The sequence below is a fragment of the Engraulis encrasicolus genome, chromosome 9, assembly GCF_034702125.1.
Source record: "Engraulis encrasicolus isolate BLACKSEA-1 chromosome 9, IST_EnEncr_1.0, whole genome shotgun sequence".
Taxonomy (NCBI): domain Eukaryota; kingdom Metazoa; phylum Chordata; class Actinopteri; order Clupeiformes; family Engraulidae; genus Engraulis; species Engraulis encrasicolus.
Genome location: NC_085865.1, coordinates 29099854 through 29121558, shown reverse-complemented (window position 1 = coordinate 29121558; position 21705 = coordinate 29099854). Strand labels below are relative to the sequence as shown.

At 41.3% G+C, this 21705-nt stretch overlaps 1 protein-coding gene across 1 annotated transcript; it reads left to right on the top strand.

The window, feature by feature from the left end:
* The first annotated feature begins 781 nt into the window (after nucleotides 1-781).
* Nucleotides 782-20670, top strand: LOC134455252 (cyclic nucleotide-gated cation channel beta-3-like). Its single transcript, XM_063206274.1, has 17 exons — nucleotides 782-808; nucleotides 1572-1669; nucleotides 7209-7360; nucleotides 8247-8561; nucleotides 9125-9333; nucleotides 9435-9485; nucleotides 9834-9920; nucleotides 11162-11226; nucleotides 11750-11872; nucleotides 12822-12963; nucleotides 13337-13496; nucleotides 14685-14782; nucleotides 16020-16103; nucleotides 16653-16771; nucleotides 17295-17447; nucleotides 18959-19109; nucleotides 19416-20670. The coding sequence occupies exons 1-17, from the start codon at nucleotides 782-784 to the stop codon at nucleotides 19437-19439; spliced, it is 2058 nt and encodes a 685-aa protein (XP_063062344.1). The 3' UTR covers nucleotides 19440-20670.
* Nucleotides 20671-21705: the final 1035 nt, after the last annotated feature.

The window sequence follows — 21705 nt, the reverse complement described above, 5'->3', positions numbered from 1 at the left end:
TTTGGGGATGCTTTTGGGGATACCTTCACCACTTGCATTTCCCTTCTGGGATAATTAAGTGAACTTTAACTTTGAATTGGGTACAAATTGGGATTTACCTCTCTGACAGTTAAATCCGACATGTTATTCTTTATACATACACGTACACACACCTGCAGATATAAAATATTTTTTAATGAACTCAATTTTGACCCGTATACTATGCCATCTGTTAAAGGGTAAAGGTTGAGATTGAGTTTCTCCTTACTTTTCCATTGCGTTGACCATATCAATTGCTTTTGGGGATGCTTAGCCAAACCAGACAGTAGGACTTATATTGGTTATGGTGAAAGTGTCAGGGGATGGCTTAAAGCTGACTTAAAGGTTAAAAGCCGTCTGGTGTAGATCACCTTAAATGTTAACACTTTTTGTCCTTCTGAGTGACAGTTGGACGGAGTTACAATATACCACTGTTCCACTATACATGTAAAGATAATTATATGTTTTAATGGATGGATTACTCACACATGGAAGGGGACTTGGCACATTCATACATGCATGTTCTCATTTGGAGAAAGCTATGAGAAGGCTATGTTGTAGTGTGTATAGTTTTTATACACATTTTAAATCTGAACTTGCTGCTTGAGTTTAGAGATCCTGCTTCTCTGTAAAGCTGTTCTTCTGTGTTGATGTGGGGTGGTTTTGTATGCAAAGGAGGAGGAGAAGAAAGATGACAAGAAAGATGAGGAGAAAAAGCCAGAGGAAAAGAAAGAAGAGGTGAAGAAAGACGAAGAGAAGAAGGATGAAAAGAAAGAAGAAGCAAAACCTGGTGAGTGTCCATACGTACATACAGTACAGTACATACACAGTAGATGAGCTTAGTATTTCACTCATGTGTACAGTAAGCGTGAGTTTGATCACTCTAAGTGTCATGTCTAATTCAAAGAGGCATGTGCAGGTGCTGTTGTTATGCCTTGTGTGATTCTTTTCTTATCTCCTGGCTGTGCTTTTCAGTGTTGAAACGCGTGGTGGGTTGTTGCTCAGTAGGTTTCATGCTGTCTATTCTTGTCTGCTGAAAGCCGCCAGGCTGCCAGGGAAGCCATTTGTTTTGGTCTAGCTAAATGTTTTGCATTATACTCATTTGCATCCTGCTCTTTAAAGGTCAATTTTAGGTACAAAGGGGTCTGTTGTCCCGGGCCCAGCGAAGGGAGGGGCCGAGCGCTAGGACCCCATTACATTTTAGATATTGAGGAGGGGCCATTTTGTCCTGGGCCCGGCAAAAGCTGTTAGCGGCCTTGCCCATAACTGTCCCAACTCCAGCTCCTGAGCCTCAGAGGCCTACATAAATAAACATGTTACGTTTTTATTATTTAACCTTTCTTTAAATGTTACAATAACTCTTCTGTCAGGAAGTGCTGGCCAGGACAAGTGGCAAAAAAGTTATATTACAATGGAACACAAAAGACAAGACAAGTCAAGTTTTGGTCAAGTTTTAGAATATTGTGTGTAAAATGTGCTGCGACTGCAATGAATGGCATCTGTCATCAGCACTTGTTCGGTATGTTGTATGTCTTATGTCGTGACTGTTCTAGCTCCAGCTCCTGCTCCTGAGCCTGCAAAACCCGCAGCTGCAGCTGCCACTCCTGCTGATGGAGCTGCCAACCCAGATGGAGAAGAGCCAGAGCCGTGAGTCAACTCACCACTCATTACTGCACTTGGAAACAAAACACACACACACACACACACACACACACACACACGCACACACACACACGCACACACACACATATACACGCGCACGCGCACATGCCCACACACAATCATTGTCTGCCATTGTTTCCATATCTGTGTGGTCATCCGTCTGTCATCTCTCAGTCTTTCTATCCATCTCTGTCTGTCTGCCTGTGTCTGTCTGACTGACTGGCTGACTGACTGACTGACTGACTGAAGGGCTGTGTATGCTCTCGTGGCAGCCTGTTGCCCACAGGTCTCTGCAGATAGATATGATTTTTGCTCCGCTGAGATCACTAGGTCTGCGCTATGTGTTAAAGGGGTATGCCACTATTTTGGTAGCCTGGGAACTCCCATACTGCCTTTAGTTCTACACAATCGTTTCTTGTGATTAGGTCTGGTGTTAACCAGGCAACTATTTTGGGGCTTAATACAGTTAAAATCGTTGGATGGGGTTTATAAAGGTGGTAAAGTGTCTTATTTTTCATGTGCATGCTACACGGATCCATTGACTTTCACTAGCTTAGCGACATATTCCTTCTTTTAACTTGTCTTAAAGCAAGACAACGGCTTACATGAAAAATAAGACACTTAACCACCTTCACAAACCCCAGCCAACGATTTTAACTGTATTAAGCCCCAAAATAGTGGCATACCCCTTTAATCATCGTCACAATGGTAGGGGCAACAAGAGGATTGTTCAAACTGGCTTCAATACAAGGAGTAGACTATAACGTGTAGTGGTGTCAACAATAATCGATTCAGCAATGCAATGCAATGCGGGGTATGGACAATTCAATTCAATGCAGAAAGTTCCAGAATCGATGCGGCAAATTTTTTAAGTTTCAATTACTTCCGTGGGTATTTCTGGAGCAAATCAATGTTAAATTAAATAAAAGCACTTCAAAACATTGAAAACTGCAAGACTGATACAGAAAACAGCCAATAAAATGTTGCTCAGTATCTGACTACTTGTATTGCCTCATCATGACTGATGAAGCATTTGCTTTGCTTTCAGTAGAAATGTAATGCCTTGCAATGTATCGTAGAATTGAATCGAATAGAATCAAATTGCTACCTCCCGAATCGTAATCGAATCGAATCGTGAGGGCACTCTTAATGCACACCACGAATAACGTGTCTGTTGCTTTGTAGCTTCGTTTATTTACACAGACTCGACGACAATGAAAATTGAACATTTAAGAAATGTCAACCTGCATTTTTGATTGCACTAGCAATCACCACTGTAGTTTGGAACAAGGAAGTGGCTCATTGTCGAGAACAGGTCGCACGAAGCAGAATGTTTCTATGAAAACACTGTTTATAATTTCAGCATCGTAGCTTGCAAGTGCACGTGTTGTCTTTGGGTTCATGTAAATACATGAAGCTACAAAGCATGGGTAACTTATTTGGTGAATATCACAGACATTTTCCTCTCGCAAATCGTCAACTCTGTGAAGGTTAGAACAAGGAAGTAGTTGCAGTGGCTCTGGTCGAAGGGACCAATCACAGTGGCTCCTGCCGCGGTTGTCTGCGTAGCTTGACTACAGGCAGTCACATTTTTGGAGGTGCACACCTAGTGTCTGCGAAGGGGGGCAAAATATCTGCATGGCAGTCTGCATCACTGCGCAGACAAGTTGGGTTCTGAGTAGGGCTGGGTAAAATAATCGATTCAATCGATAATCGATCAATATCATTTAAAATTCACATAATCGATTCACAAGGCACAAAATCGATTTTTGGTTCTTTTTCTTTTTGTTCTTTTTGTTTAATTTAGGTCTACAGAAAATACCCAATAGGTATTAGTCAATTAGGAATAGGCCTACTTATTACAAATTAGCAAACTGTTAACACTGTCAAGCTACAGCCCTTTGACATTTTGATATAAAAATAGGCAACAGCATCTTTTGGGGGAAATCCTGGCACCAAGAAGGGAAAGGATTGAATCGATTCGGAATGAATCGAATCGAATCTAATTGAATCGTGATTAATCGATTCAAAGCCCTATAAATCGAAATCGAATCGATACAGGAACATGGCTGCGATACCCAGCCCTTGTTCTGAGCATAAATCGGGCTTAACTCTTCAGACCAGAAACACACAACCTAAAAACAATGCTGTCTGTCTGCTTCTCAGTACGGCTGCCTTTCTGAAGGGCCAGGCATCTCTGCAGAGCTGCCATCATAGAAACAACAACACCCACTTTGAGACTGTGTCCATCTATCTGTCTGTATTTCTGTCTGTCTGTCTCGCTGTCTTTCTTTAAATGATAAGACCGCTGTTAGCAATCCAAATCATACTAGAAAGAACACTTGCTCTATTTCGGCCTGTCTGTATTTCTGTTTATCATGTGGTCTGTCTGGATGTTAGTCTGCCTGTCTGACACTCGAGACAACTCGAAGACTTTTTGGGCTCAGTCGTCAGGTGGCGTAACGGCATTTAATGCCCATTATTAAGTAATTGGTGGTTGATATGCTGCAATGAATATGCTTCTTAGATAGTCCAGAAAGTCCATACAAAAGTGGCACTGGCTGTCGTTGCACCGCCCTGACATGTGCTACTGCTAAAAAGTCAATTACCCATTTTGGACAGCTAGCATCCCTTCCGAATTCAAGCAAGACATGCAGCTCGATGTGGGTTTTTAAAAAAAAAATTTTTTTAAACTTTTTTTTCTTTCTTAACAATTACAAGGTGTAAAAAAGGCAAAAGGAGAGGTAAAAAACCCACACACATACAACAATGTCCCATATGTTCAATTGGTCACTGCAATGTAAATTATCCACTTTGTCCATTTTTTCACACAGGAGTCCATCTGTAGTCTTATTCTGCGGGTCAGGTCCTCCATGACATATATGTCCTGAACAATTTTCAGCCAGCCCTCTTTGTCAAGGGGATCTTCCTTGTTCGATGTGTTTTAACATTTTGATTTAAAAATAGGGGAGGGGCCACAAAACTATACAATGGTAAGAATATTTGTTCCTTTAGAAAAAGGTTAGGAACCACTGGTCTAGTGCTTATGTAATTTGGCGCTTCCTTGGCCATCCTCTGACCTTATGACATGCGGGGCAGCCCGATAAAGGCTTAGTCGATAAGCTGCCTTTGTGGCTAAGACGGCCTGGGGATTGGATTGGCCCCACGTGCAGGGAGATGCCTGGCGTCTGGACAAGTCAAGCATACGCACTGTATGTGCAGGCTGTGATTTGTCGATAAACCAGAAGGGGGGGGGGTACTTTTTCAGATTATAAACAATCAATGCAGTTACAATACCAAAAGCCGCCACATACCCCCTCTACACACACACACACACTCGTAGGGTTTTCACACCTGGTCCCCTTTAAGTGAACCAAACTCAGTCCTCTTTAAGTGGACCAAAAAGCGAACTAACAGCAAAAGGGCTCAGTTCTGTTTTTGTTCATATTGTGAGTGTATTACGAAAAAAACTGGCTGATCTTTCTGGTCCTGGTAGGCTTTTATGGTGTGTCACCCTTTTTTATCACACTCGGACCTCTAGAGCCCTCCTGAAGTGATTACACCTAGTCACAAGTGTAACCTGTCAGAACTCATAAGCGAACCGAACTGAGACCACATCAAGCAAGGTCTCAGTACAGTTCGCTTCCAAAGGGTCTGGGTATGCTTTGGAGCATTCACATGTACGGCAAAAATGCTGAGTCACTACTCTGAGTTCGCTTAGGTGGCTGAAAGGGTCCAGGTGTGAAAACGCTGAAACACAAATCGCACCCTGCGTCCAACATGATCTCCAAAAATTCCGTGCTCCTGGACACGGATGTTAAGGACACAAAATCCGTGTCCAGGAGCACGGATTTTGCCAAAATTCTGTGCTCCTGGACACGTAATTATTTTCCGTGATGGACACACAGAAGTGCTCTCTCTATACTCCCACAGCTCTATGTTTCCACAGTCTTGTGTTTTCTCAGGATTTTTCTAATTTCAAATATTTTTTCTAAAAAAAAAACATTTCTTACTGACAGGTTAGGGTTAGGGTTTGTTTTGGTCTGGGCACAGCTAGTTTTCTTTCATTCATTATATGAATTTGATAGCCTAGCCTGTCATTTGATAGCCTGTCATTTGATAGCCTGTCATTAAAGATATGTCTTTAATGACAGGTTAAAGGATTTATCCGGAGTTGGAACAAGTTTGCCTGATTTTTGCATGTTTGGGATGAAATACAGTCACTCTAGAGCAAAATCAAGGCAAAAGGATGCGTTTTGAGAAAGTTTGATAATATCACGTTAGCCTCGTTAGCCATATCAGCTATGCAATATGAAAGATGCGGGCATCGTTTTTCGGCGGTTACACACATTTCAAAAACACAACATTTTAAAGTCTTGCACAGCTCAAAACAACGTCACACGTACCTCATAATATGTTGAGGGTATCCACACATAAACCGAAGTGTCCAAAGCCCTTCATGTATTCTTGAAAGGTCTGCAGAATGTGTTTTGTGAAGCTACTACCTTGAGAATATCTAAATTACGGTCAAGACAACTATTTGACACTAAAGTCCACCAAGTAGATTGCCGAGTGCGTCGCATCATCAGCTATGATTATTTCCATAGCGAGTAACCACAGCTGATGGTGCGACGCACTCGGCAATCTACTTGGTGGACTTTAGTGTCAAATAGTTGTCTTGACCGTAAATGTGTTTTTGAAATGTGTGTAACTGCCGAAAAACGATGCCCATCTTTCATATTGCATAGCTGATATGGCTAACAAGGCTAACGTGATATTATCAAACTTTCTCAAAACGCATCCTTTTGCCTTGATTTTGCTCTAGAGTGACTGTATTTCATCCCAAACATGCAAAAATCAGGCAAACTTGTTCCAACTCCGGATAAATTCTTTAAGGTTAGGGAATGTTTTGGTCAGGGCACAACTTAAATTGCTATAGCATTATTTTGTTTAGGATTAGCATGTACAGTATTTTCTAATGATAGAGTTAACACAGTGCTGTGGTAATAGCACTTCCGTGTGGCCATCACGGAAAACAATTCCGTGTCCAGGAGCACAGAAAACAATTCTGTGTCCAGGCGCACGGAATTTTGGCAAAATCCGTGCTCCTGGACACGGATTTCGTGTCCTTAACATCCGTGTCCAGGAGCACAGAATTTTTGGAGATCAGGCTGCTGCGTCAGTTCATTTGCTTTTAATTCTGCGTTTTAGGCTGCTTATGGGTGCCATATGCACCTTTATGCATCATACATTACATGTGTAATTGGGGAATGATAAGACAAGATGGTGTACGAGTGCGTGCGTGCGTGTGTATGAAACAGTATATGAATGTTAATATGACACAAAACAACACATTATTTGTCCACAGATCACATATGGCTGATCCTAAATAGCAGTATATAGTAATGATAAAGAATATGATGATGACTTGACTACTTTGTAACCTGTCATTCGAATGTATTATTGATACATATTGGTTTGCATTATTCATTTATATTTGTGCAATATTTATATTATTTTATCTGCAGGGAGCCAGAGAAGCCAAAGCCGATTGTGATTAACCGTTATTCAGACGACCTGCTGAGAGAGGTGGCCCATCGCATTAGAGAGCGCACAGTAATATTTAAGGAAAAGGTCGTGGACCCTTACGCCTCTTCACCAGAACACAGCCCACCTCCCAGTAAGTGCCATTTTGTTTACCGTCTCTAGACATGAACACATACATTACATACACACAGTGACACAGGCATTCAAAGTACATGCACAAAAATGCTAACCATATGGCTAGAGTCAGGTAACAAAAATGCCCCCCATAACAGAAGCAAAACATGTGGAAGTGGACACACACATACACACAACCACATACACATTCTTTACTTCTTTTTTTGGGTCGACAGATAGACATTTACCATAACACAAACCAATTTTACAGGATTAGAAAAGTAAGTGTCCTAAGGATAATGGTGGCACGGTGTAGGCCTACATCTCCAAATGAAGAGGATTATACTGAGCAGAATTTGGTAAAATGCACGCACGCACACGCAGGCATGCACGCCACCCAATGTTTGTGAAAGACAAGATGTTGCAAGATGTTTCTATTGCTCTCTGCATGTTGGCTTTTGGTCAGTCATTTACCGTATGGTAAATTTACTCATTTAGTACATGCCTATGCCCATCTAACTGTAACCCCTGGCTCAAAAGGTGCAACATAAAAGGAATCCACACGCAGACGGGATAACGGTTTTGGATAATTATTTAAATAAGAAGAATAAAGAATAATGTAGGTGCAAAATCAGTAGTCATAATGAGTGTATGCAAAGATGTCGAGGGGTGACCAAACCAAAAACCCAAACCGCCAAAGGTAGGGAAAGGGGAGGCCCCGCCATGCCAGTGTAGCAGGGTTTTGTACTCTGCCTCATCAGGATGCGCACCTGTGCTCAATCAGATGCTGAGCGCAGCCAAACGCATCAACCAGGTACAGCTGACAGAGGGCGGAGCTGTCCCAGGACTACCCAGTCGGTCACAGTAGCGTATACCCTTCTAACCTGTCTGCTTCTTGCCCACAGCACCTGTCTACCGGGTACCAGATTGGATCAAAAAGCAAGAGGCAGACAGGATTGCAAAAGAGGAGGCAGAAAGGAAGAAAAAGGAGGACGATGAGCGGAAGGCGAAGGAAAAGAAAGAGAAGGATGAGAAGATGAAAGAGCAAAAAGAGAAAGAAAAGAAGGAGCTGGAAGAGAAGCTGAAAGAGGAAGAGGCCAATAAACCGAAGGAGGTTCGCCTACTCCCAAAGTGCAGCTGTGCCTGGCTGGATAAAATACTGGCGCCCCTAGAGGACAAAATGGACGAGTATTTGGGAAATACAGTAGACCCTTTCACAGGTGAGTAACCCCGTCACGCAAAGCCTCTGTTATTGCACTCAAGAGACTATATCACAGTAAAAAAAGAAAAAAAAATCAGTATTATTTCAACACTTATAGAGTCGATTCAACACCTCCTAGAGTGGATTTGATCCCATAATATTCTTTGAGTCTTGAATGAACACTGCTCTTATTCTGTGTAGATAATGTTACTCAGGTGCTCGCCTGCTACTGTTGAAGTACGGGCAAAAGAGAAAAAATACTATAAAATAAAAAGAGGAATTCATGGCAAAACTTTTTAAAAAAACAATTTCATAGGTGATTGACCTCTTCATGCACAGCTTGTATTATAAGTGCGTGTTGCCAAAATGGTGATGACCAGGGGTGTTGCCCCAAATACCCAAATACCAACCCCCGATACCTGGGGCCCTGGTGACTCAGTCCCACTTTATCCCCCTCAAATTTGACGCCCTTGGTGATGACCCAGGCATTATTACATTATTGGTTATGCTATTCTCCATAGTCTAATGGCGGCCATGGTGGCATGATCTCTTGTGTAACGACTTTATCTTGTCTCTCTCCAGATATGCGTTACATTAAGTGGATGTTTGTGGTGACGATTGCCTACAATTACAACGTCTGGCTGATTCCGTTGCGCATGTGCTTCCCATACCACACAGAGGAGTCCATACCCTACTGGATCTTCTTTGACATCCTGTTTGACCTTGTGATGATTTTCGACATCATCGTTTTCCGCCAACGGTTACAATTTGTAAAAGGTGGCGACATTATTGTAAGTGGAGGGGGTTGTGGGTGTAGGGAATGATTTGTGCTGCACATACATGTACAGTGCGCGGAGGCTGTTTGCGGACTAAATTGTTCTTGCCTTTACAGAAAGACCGAAAATTGACCAAAGAAAACTACAGAGCGTCCCCTGTCTGTAAGGTGTGTGTTTCATCTTGTAGTATTGTGTCAGTCTATTACAGTAATGGCAAACTACTGTGTTCCCTTACGCATCCCCTCAGGGTTTTTTTTTAACATGCCCAGTTTTCAAAACTCAAAACAGACTCTGTTTACACTGTATATTGATATTTTTCAGACATTAATTTTGACTTTTGACTTCCTGCTTTTAAAAATATCAATTTTAAGGAGCTAAATCGCACCTGTCACAATTGTATTATATTTATCCGCATGCAGTGTTCATACGTAAACAGATTTAAAAAATATATGTCCACTTTTAAAATTATCCACGTACGTTGTAATCAAGGCCGACATGTCTGCTCTTCTCCACAGATGGACATGATAAGTATCATTCCATTTGACCTTCTGTCCTTCCAATTTGGATTCTTGTCAGTGTTCAGGGTGAATCGCTTTGCAAGAGTAAGTTACCAATTTACGCTTTCTTTTTTTCAATTGCACATTTTTGAAAGCAATATATGAAATAGTTTATTTTTTCTTCAGTCCACCTACTGATTGGAAGCAGGTCAATTCAGATCCAGGTCAATTTAGTCAAGTGTATTTAAATGAAAAAGAAAACCCCAGACAATTTAGTATTGCTTCATATATCTGAACATTACATTATTATAATATATATTACACCGCACTTGTAGATGTTTTTGTCTAATGTGTCTGATCATATCACATGTTCTTCACTCAGTCTGAATACTGTAAATTGGCGTATTTTTACTGTTATACTGTAGCTATCTGTAAGCTCTCGTATTTGCACTGTCAGTCAGTTCATCTGTTTTGTAGTTTCCATCCAATTCTGTTACTACTATGTACTATGTGCCTGTGTACCTCCAGGATTTGCAATAATCTTTTGTATAGTTTATGTATAGTAGTCAGCAGTTTTTCTATTAGTTTTCTGTTCATATATACACAGTATTTCCTATGCTTATTTATATGTGCACTTTATGGTGAAGATGTGGGCAGCCTAATGGTTAGAGAAGTGGCCTTATGATCAGAGGGTTGCAGGTTCGAGTCCTACACTTACCTCTCCCTACACCTTAATCCTGAAGTGCCCTTTATCAAGGCACGTACAGTAGTTCCACATTGCTCCAGGGACAGAAACCAATATCCTGTAAATAACTGTTAGTCACTTTGGAAGGGAATGGAATGAAACCTGAAATCTCATTGAGCCTGTTTACCACAATAATCGGGTTATTGGAATGAACAGGTTATTGGAGTAAAGTGTTTATTGTCGTTTACATGTGTCCGTTGCATGTGTTCCACTCAAGTGTGTGACACGAAGCTGAAATTCAAGGCTTGTGATTGGCTACTTATCATTCTAGAATGTCAATAACCTGATAATAACCAGATTATGCTGGATGCATGTCTTGAGAAATCAGTTTATTAGCCAAAAACCTACCTGTGCGAATCGGATTTCTCATAAACGGATAAAATACAATAAACAGATTATTATAAACAGTTTATTCCATTTATATGAGCACTTGAATAAGACGGTCACTCCAAAAACCTGACCATAAACAGTTTATTGATGTGCATATTAACGGGCTCAATTGACAATAAAGCCTTTTTCTATTGTATTCTATTCTATTGTATTCCATTCTATTCTATTGTATGCGATCCGAAGTGTCTGAATTTACGATCCTCTCTTCCAGAATGATTCTTTTAACGAGTTCAGTGATCGTCTGGAGAGCATCATGAAACAAGCTTACATCTGGAGGTAGAGCATGTACCTTACCGAATGTATTGCACCGTTTCCATTTTCATTACAATATGTATCCCATTAATACATAATAATATGTAGCCCATTGCTATTTAGAAGAAAAAAAAATCAGATAGTGTATAATGGTTTGGGGGGGGGACCAAGCCCTAGGATTGAAGGCTGGCAAGTTTGAATCCCATACCAAATCAAAAGGTATAGGTAATGGGTAAAGAGTTTACACTACCGGTCAAAGGTTTAGTGTCACCACACTTTGCCCGCACCATCCTTTTTCGGACAATTCAGCTTATTCTGTTTCAATTTCAGTTCTAGTTTCAAATCACTTTATTGTGTCATTGCTCTCTGAAATGAATGCATACAACAAATAGGCAATTGGATGTTGGAAAAAGTAACTAGGGAATGATTGTATAGGCAACACATTACATTATGACATTTAGTAGTATTCAAAGCTATGTACAGAATGGATCAAAATATCTGTGAACTTCCCTATTCCTATTACCTTTCTTTTTGTTTTTCTTTTTAGGGTGACTCGAACAATTGGCTACCTATTGTACATGCTTCACCTCAATGCCTGCATCTACTATGTGGCCTCAGCCTATCTGGGTCTTGGCACTTCTAAGTGGACCTATGACGGACAAGGAAATGCGTAAGTCAACCAATTGTTTGTAAACAGTTAAATAACTGATCAAAAATCTCATGAAAGAAACTTCACTTCTTTTTGGAGCTTACACAGTAACAGTACAGAATTTCTTTTTAAATGGTGCTTATTTTTCATCTCCCATCTATTTAAATGATTCCTGTTCTTTCAGCCATTCTTTGAGTCTGGTAAAAAAAATACTTCTCAACATGTCATTGGATCAGATGGTACCAAAAACTGAATGGTACCAACTGATCCCATTCGGTTCAATGATGATACATGCTAAAAAGTAATATCACCAGAATGAGATACCGTCTGGATTGACAGAAGAAAGGTGAATCTCAGTTATTTCACTTGAGGGGAGTAGTAAAATGAGCACATTTCCAGAAATGATGGACTGTTTCTTTAAAGTAAACATGAAAGGGCCATAGCTTCACCTCTGTCATAAACCATAAAATATTGTCTTTGTTTAATCATTGTGTTATGATAGACTAGGTAAGTTGCCCAAAACCTTTTTTCTCTTAAATCCCCCATTACCTGTGTCTGAGACAAGCCACCACTCACTGAGCTCTACCCAGCACACACACACACACACACACACACACACACACACACACACACACACACACACACACACACACACACACACACACACACACACACACACACACACACACACACACACACACACAAACATTGAAACCAAACATGTTAGGGCCCACTTCTATCACTTTGGGACAGTTTTGCAGACCTGGGGTGCATTTCTGGAAAGCGTAGTTGCTAACTATGTTAGCTACTTTGTTGGTTGCAATGCAATTTTCCATTGGCAACTACAGAAGTTGCTAACTGCTAACAACTACGCTTTCCAGAAATGCACCCTTGGCCAGGGCCTTAGTGGCAACAGTGGTATTATTGGTTATTGGACAAAGACTAAATTGATAAATGCGGTCATTTTCAGGTACCTGCGTTGCTACTACTATGCCACTCGAACGCTGATCAACATTGGCGGTCTGCCTGAGCCCACCACTGTATTTGAGATCGCTTTTCAAATGTCCAACTTCTTCGTGGGTGTCTTTGTCTTCTCCAGTTTGCTTGGACAGGTACCAAATGCTTTGTGATGCATATTATGGTAAACTGGGGAAATAGCATTGAGTCTGTTCATTATGTAGATATGGAAATCAATAGCAGTGTTGCTTTCAATAGATACAGCCATGACAGTCCTACGATACAGGGCTGATTTAGAGTAAATTGGTGTTTACACAGCAAAATAGGACTTTAAAGAGAATAAATTGTCTCGTTTTGGGGAAAATTGACAATAAAGTGTGTGGGGAGAAATACAGAGTGCAGAGTAATGAAGGAAAACTGTCTCAGTCACTATAACCCTGATCAAAAGGTTCTTGAATGTGCGTGCGTGTGCGTGTGCGTGTGCGTGTGTGCTTGCGTGCTTGCATGCGTGCGTGTTTTCTGGTGCAGATGAGGGATGTCATTGGAGCAGCAACGGCTGGCCAGACGTACTTCCGCAACTCCATGGACAACTGTGTGGCCTACATGGTGGCCAACCGCATCCCCAAGCTGGTGCAGCACCGCGTCAGGACCTGGTACAACTACACCTGGGACGCGCAGGGCATGCTGGGTACGTCTACTACACACACACACACACACACACACACACACACACACACACACACACACACACACACACACACACACACACACACACACACACACATACACACACACACACACACACACACACACACACACACACATACACACACCTAGTACAACTACACCTGGGACGCGCAGGGCATGCTGGGTACGTCTATTACACACACACACACACACACACACACACACACACACACACACACACACACACACACACACACACACACACACACACACACACACACACACACACACACACACACACACCTAGTACAACTACACCTGGGACGCACAGGGCATGCTGGGTACGTCTATTACACACACACACACACACACACACACACACACACACACACACACACACACACACACACACACACACACACACACCTGGTACAACTACACCTGGGACGCACAGGGCATGCTGGGTATGTCTATTACACACACACACACACACACACACACACACACACACACACACACACACACACACACACACACACACACACACACACACACACACACACACACACACACACACACACACACACCTGGTACAACTACACTTGGGACGCACAGGGCATGCTGGGTATGTCTATTACACACACACGCACACATCCACGCATGCACACCTTGTACAACTATACCTCAACCGTGTCAGGACCTACAACTAGACCTGGAACGCACAGGGCATGCTGGGTACCTCTATTACACACACACACACACACACACACACACACACACACACACACACACACACACACACACACACACACACACACACACCTGGTACAACTACACCTGGGACGCACAGGGCATGCTGGGTACCTCTATTACACACACACATGCACGCACGCATACACGCACACACCTGGTACAACTAGACTTGAACCGCGTCAGGATCTGGTACAATTACACCTGGGACATGTAGGGCATGCTGGGTACGTCTATCACACGCACGCACGCACGCACGCACGCACGCACGCACGCACGCACGCACACCGTTGACACCACCTACGGGGCAAACTCTAGCTCTAAAAACACAAATATGCATTGCATAGGGCATTGCTCTACTTTGTAATGTAATTTGTAATTAGGCTGCTGTGTAAGAATAAGTGTTATGATTGGGTGGTTTTGTTTTTGTTTTCCACAGATGAGGGGGAATTGCTGGACAGGATGCCTACTGTGATGAAAACAGCTATAGCGGTGGACATCAACATGGCCACTTTCCAGAAGATTGACCTCTTCAAGGTCAGATATAGCATTACTGTTCAATATTGATGTAACAATAATACAAATATACTGTACTAACACTATTATTAACTTGGTAGTGCTATTTTGAGTACATCAAACTTCAAAGCCATAGAGGCTGAAAAGCTTACATATATACAGACATTGCATACCGTACATGCATGCATTACTTACAGTACATTCATTATACATAGGCCTACAACCCTATAACCTAGATTACAACCTGCAGTGATATGACTGGTGTAACGCCACAGCATTAAACGTTTTCAAATATTAACATGAACATATGTATGTTAAATAAATAATATAGAAAAATTTACATAGATGTTAATTGTCAATAGATGTCCAAGGAACAGTTGTAGGCGTTGCTTAAACTATAGAGTTATACTGTACTTAACTAACAGACATCAGCTTAGATCCAGTGTCAGGATTGTAGGGAGGCACCGCACAACAGTGACATTTTTGTGACTATGAAATCTAATTTTAATCAAATTTGAATATGTTAGTTTGGGTCATTTTATATTGGGTCGGGACAATCCATGTCTTTTGTGTCATCTCATTTGGCTACATCAAACTTTGTGTAGATGAAAATGATATTGGGGATTGTGTCTTGTGGGGTTTAAGTGGATATAGAATGGCAAGCATTACATTTGATACACTGTAGAACATTGCAAGCCAGTTGAATGTAAAAAAAATAAGTTGCCCTGCTGCCTTCAGTTTGTAAGTAAACTCAAGTCGAGGCTTTACTCAAGTCTAGGCTTTCTCAAGTTAACTTAACTTAGAAACTTAAAGGTACACTGTGCAGGAAATGGTCAAAAAAGGTACTGCAACTATGCTGCTCATTGAAACTGTGTTGCCTATTTCCAAATTTAATCTTTCCATGAAAGTTTACTAAATAATAAACTAATATTTTCTAGAATGGCCCAAGCACAGTCCTCTTTGCAGCTAAAAATGGCTATTTCTGGAAATTCAAAATGGCGGACCATGGAGAAGATCCTACTTTTCATGTATGAAAAGTGCAATTTTTCCAGTCATAATGAATACTTAGAATTTGATGGTGGTGGTGAGTATTCATGAAAAGGGTAACATTAGAGAATGGGTAGCATGATTCTGGAAATAAACAACAAAAAAGTTTACACAGTGTACCTTTAAGGTAGCAGGGCAACTTACATTTTTACATTTAACTGGCTACAATGTTTTACAGTGGTATACTGTTGTCTGTCTATTTGTAATTCAGGGCTGTGACAACCAGATGATGATTGACATGTTGCTGCGACTCAAATCCATTATCTACCTGCCAGGAGACTTTGTAGTGAAAAAGGTGAGTTTTTGAGTGTTTCTTTGTGTTTTTGTGTAAGTCTCAGACGTGGGTATTCTAGGTTCAGTCATTAGTGAATATAAGTATAATGGTCCTTCATTGTCATAACTGCACACCATACAATTTTAGAGATTCAAAGTTTCCCTTCAAGGTGCAAAGGAAAGGACAGAGAAGAAATGTATTAAAAATGTACAAATTCAAGCATGCATGCAGACAACAGATCGCACAGACTTTTGTCCATATGTTCAAGATCAGCTAATATGTTAAATTGCATGTGTTGAGAGCTCGGAGAGATGGATTAGATGACAGGACTTTTAATTTCTCAATACAGTTTGTCTGTCTTTGGCAGTTATGTGCATGTTAAACATAGCCGCGGCACACACACTAAAGTGAACAGTAATCACTGTGCAACGTTTTCTGATTGTTCATTGTTTGATTAAGTTTTCCCGCCTCACACCTGCACTAGCATAACGGGAGGCCTATGCACAACGACTTTCATAGACTTGGATTGTCCGTTGATATTTGTTTGTGTGTTTTATTTTGTGTGTGCAGGGAGACATTGGTAAGGAGATGTACATCATCAAGTCTGGAGCTGTGCAGGTGGTGGGTGGCCCGGACAACTCCATCGTTTTTGTGACGCTGAAGGCTGGCTGTGTGTTTGGGGAGATCAGGTAGCCACATCCTGCTAATTTTAGCATTATTTCCAAATAAGCACGTTTTTGTGGGGTTTATTCATTTATTGATGAGGCAGTATGAGATTGTCACAGGAAAGAAGTGGGAGAAAGAGAGAAATGTCAGGACTGCGTTAAACCAATGTGCTGTCCCCCAGGCACTATACCTCACTGGTGCCCCCTTTATGCCCCCCCCAATACGACAGTCTGATTATTAGGCCTTCAGTATCATACACATGTTGGTAAAGCACTGTCCTTTAAAAAAAAAAAAAAAAAAAAAAGATTACTTCATATTGTTATAGCCCTTAATGTTGCCAGTCCACCAGTGTAACGCTGAAAAACCTTTACTGCCACAGTACTACACCACTATGACAGTACACAGGACTGTGGGTAACACATTAACACTTGGTCATTGCCATTCTGGTAACAGCTTATTTATAACAGGGGCTGTGTGTCTTACTGCCTTAATGCTCGTACGAGCAAGCAAACTAAGCAATGAACTAACTGATGTGAACCCCTTCAGTCTGTTACAGTCCTCAGCCAACGGAGGCAACAGGAGGACGGCTAACGTGAAGGCTCACGGCTTCGCCAACCTGTTCGTGCTGGAAAAGAAGGATCTGTTCGACATCTTGGTGCACTATCCAAACTCTCAGAAAGTTCTGGCAAGAAAGGGAAAGTAAGTCATCACTTTCTGCTGCAGAACATACTTAGTATTAAATGCAGTGTTAAAGGAGCACTTCTGACAATTTCGATATGCTATTGTATTGCTCACGCTACCCTTGACCTGTCAGTACCCGGTGATGGTGTATTTTTTTGGCTCAGCCCTTTCTGAGATCTGAGCTATTCTAATGGGGGCAGATTTTGTTTACATTTTTAAAATTCTTAACATAGGCCTACTCCAAATATTTTCCCAAAAGGTATCACTGTTTGCTAGTTGTCTGCTGATGTTGCATAACCTTTTGGATGTTTTTGGGAATAAATCAAGATGTTTTTTTTAAACGTAAACAAACTCTGCCCCCATTACAATGACCAGGATGTCAGAAAAGGCTGAAGAAAAAAAATAAAATCTCAGGTACTGACAAGTTCAGGGTAGTGTGAGCATTACAACTGCATGTTGAAATTGGCTGTTGCAGCCTGATCTCCAAAATTTCCGTGCTCCTGGACACGGATGTTAAGGACACAAAATCCGTGTCCAGGAGCAAATTGCCAAAATTCCGTGCTCCTGGACACAGAATTGTTTTCCGTGATGGACACACGGAAGTGCTTTCTATATTCCCACAGCACTGTGTTAACTCTATCATTAGAAAATACATACCAAATGCTAATCCTAAACAAAATAATGCTATAACAATTTAAGTTGCGCCCTGACCAAAACATTCCCTAACCTTAACCTGTCATTAAAGACATATGTTTGAGAAATACCTTTTCCAGTTGGTTAATAGGCTATCAAATTCATATAATGAATGAAAGAATACTAGCTGTGTCCAGACCAAAACAATCCCTAATCCTAAACTGTCAATAAGAAATGTTTTTTTGAGAAAAAAATATTTGAAATTAGAAAAATCCTGAGAAAACACAAGACTGTGGAAACTGTGGGAGTATAGAGAGAGCACTTCCGTGTGTCCATCACGGAAAATAATTCTGTGTCCAGGAGCACAGAATTTTGGCAAAATCTATGCTACTGGACACGGATTTCGTGTCCTTAACATCCGTCTCCAGGGGCACGGAAATCATGTTGGCTGAAGTTATCCCTTAATTCAATACTTAGAGAGTTGATTTGTGATTTATAGTGTTGCAGTGGGCCCCAGAGTACCCTAAATGTTGAAATAATGACTGCTGCATGCTATGGCAAGATTAGGAAATACGTCTCAGTTAATTGGTTGTTATCACAAACCAGTTATGTGGTCCTTGTCAGCGTTGCATAAAAAGTTCAACAGTTGCCTCTGGAAATACGTATATGCCGGTTAAGTGAACTCAGACCTGTGACTCAGCATTTTCTGTGGTCTCAGTAAGATTCGCTTATGAAGAGTCTTGACATGTTGCACTTATGACTAGGTGCAAACTAGAGTGCTGAGGACCGAGTGTGATCAAAAAGAAGACTGACACCATAAATGTCTAACGGAACCAGAACAGGCAGCGGGTTCTTTTTGTAATAAACTAGCACTGCTTTTTTTTCTCTCTGTGTAGGAAGCTGATGAAGGCCAAGGGTCCGGGGGCTGCCAAGGCAGAGGAGGACAAGAAGAAGGCCATGACGCTCTTCACTCAGAAGCCCCAGACACCCAAGCTGCTGAGGGCCTTCGGTGGCCTGGGGAAAGGAGGCTTCTTGGATAAACTCAAGGTAGGACCCTACTGTGTGTGTGCGTGTGTGCATGTGCGCGCGCACGTGTGTGTGTGTGTGTGTGTGTGTGTGCGCGCGTGCATGTGCGCGTAAAGGCGTTAAATTTGGTGTCTGGCGAAACATAACCAATCCTCTGTTTAAGGGTTGGTACATCACTGTGAACTGCATGTCTGTGAATGTCTGTGTGTCAATTTGACGTAGAATGAAATCAATCAGAGTGATCCTTCCTTTGTGCACAATCCTGTAATAACTCTCTCTCTCTCTCTCCCTCTCTCTCTCTTTCTCTCTCTCTCTCTGTCTTCATAGGCTGCAGCTGCTGAACAGAAATAGTAATAAAGCGCTGGCATTGTATGTCTGCATGTGGACGCTATGGGCTGGGTTAACTTCACTGCATGGACACAGTTTTAAAACAATGAACTGATACAGTACACCAAAATAAATATACACGCACATGTGACCACCTCGAGAGGAATACAATTGTCTGAGGGGTCAGTTGTGCTGGGTCCAGAGAGGTGGGGGGATTTGGAGCCCCATTACATTCCATGTATTAGGTGAGGAGGTGGAGGCCCCTTCAGACGACTTTCCACTGGGCCCAGCCAAAGCTGTCAGCAGCCCTGAATGGCATCATATTTTTGAACAGTCATGCTAAGATGGATCAGACAATGTACTCCGAAAAAAATGCCCATGTAAAGGTAGTTAAGATGTATAATGTGCACACCAGGGATGCAATTCTAAACCTTCTTTGCATTTGTGATTGGCGGATGAAAAATATTTCCAGATATTATAGAAAATCTATTTCTAAATGTATGGTACTTAATTTGTAGGTAATTCATTTTGTTTGGGCTTTTATCTGTTGTACTTCATCATTGTGTTTTAAGTGGCTTCTTGGCTGTGATTACTTGGGGAAAATACTGCTTTAAAAGGAATTTTCACAGTTTTTTGCAATGGTTTTTCCCGAGTTGTAATGGTTTTTTATGAGCTCCTTAGACCTAAGGCTAACACCTCCACTGACTGCAGATGGTCAGAGCAAAAAGACAGAGGAGGCAGGGATCATCATTAGTAGTCATGATATTGTTTTTTTATTATTAAGCTTGTAGTCATGTACAATAAACAGCTCATGGGAACATTTTACAGATATAGGGAGGCCATACATATGTCATATAGCAAAAGTGAAATGTAAAGCAAGATAGATCTGTCAACATGATTTGTGCTGTTTGTTTGTCATTAGCGTGAATAGAGAATGTATTTCTTGATGTACAAAATAATCCAAGGAACATTTCCTTGTAATTTTCTGGTTATGCTCTCAGGGAGAATATTACATCTCATTTGTGAGATGATGGCTTATAAAGTCAACTGTAGCACTTTTCATTTAAGTTGTAAACTAAACCCATGTCCTGACAATAAAGTGTGTGAATAACAAGAAGTGTTAAAAATAAATAAATAATATATTTGTCAAGGCCTAGTTTTGGCAGGGGTGTGTGTGTGTGCACGCACATGCGTGTGTGCGTATGTGTGTGTGTGTGTGTGTGTGTGTGTTCTATTAATCTCTGATATATCCTGTTACATACAGTCCCAGGAAAAAGTTTGTACACCCTTTGAAATTTCTTACATTTCTGTCAAAATTGATCATAAAAAATGGTCTGATCTTCCCGGAAATCTCAAGAAGGAACAACCAGAGTCTGCTTTAATTAATTCCACCCAAACATTTACATGTTATCATATTTGTATTGGTCATAAGGCCATAACATTCACAGGAGAGCAGGGCATAAGTAAGTACACCCTTGCATTAAGTAGGTTTTAACCCTCAGTTAGTTGCAATATCATCAACCAGACTTGTCCTGTAGTTGCAGATCAGATTAACAAAACAATCTGTTTGTATCTTGTCTCCCTCTTCTTTAGAGAACTGCCTCTCGTCAGCAAGGTTTGTGGGATGTCTGGAGTGCATAGCTTTCTTGACTTCATGCCATATAATCTCAATTGTTTTTTGTCAGGGCTTTGACTGGGCTATTTCAGAATGTGTATTTCATGAATTTATTTATTTATGAAGCCATTCTAAAGTCGATTTGCTTCTAAAGTATGGGTTGTTGTCACATTTCAGGACGCATACTCTTGTGTGCTTCAACTGTGTGACAGACTTCCTCACGTTTTTTTCTGTAAAATATCACAATAAATTTGAGTTCATTGTTCCACTGATAATAGCAAACTGTCAAGGGCCTGAGGTAGCAAGGAAGCCGCATATAATGATGCTCCCGCCACCATACGCAGAAGAGGAGATGTAACCAAGAATAGCTACAAATGGGATTAATTCTGCCAATTTAAAATTAATGGGGTTTCTGACCAAAAAAATATTGCTGCACCTTTGAGGTTTGCGAAAAAGCATTTATATGCTTCATAGAATTACTGCAAAATATTCTGTAGACCAACGTTGAAACCAAAGTTGAATTGTTCAGGGGAACACACAATGTCATGTTTGGAGGAGAACTGGAGAACCACACCTTCACCAAAACATCATCTCCACCGTTGAGTATGGTGGCGGGAGCATCATTATATGCGGCTACCTTCCTGCCTCAGGCCCTTTTCAGTTTGCTATTATCAG

What these genes read in the sequence shown, in the direction of transcription:
- LOC134455252 (XM_063206274.1), top strand. Translation starts at nt 782, where the DNA reads ATGAAAAGAAAGAAGAAGCAAAACCTG. An exon ending in TACAGTAGACCCTTTCACAG is followed by an intron (nt 8,562 to 9,124) that starts GTGAGTAACCCC and finishes GTCTCTCTCCAG; the next exon opens with ATATGCGTTACATTAAGTGG. An exon ending in TAAAAGGTGGCGACATTATT is followed by an intron (nt 9,334 to 9,434) that starts GTAAGTGGAGGG and finishes TTGCCTTTACAG; the next exon opens with AAAGACCGAAAATTGACCAA.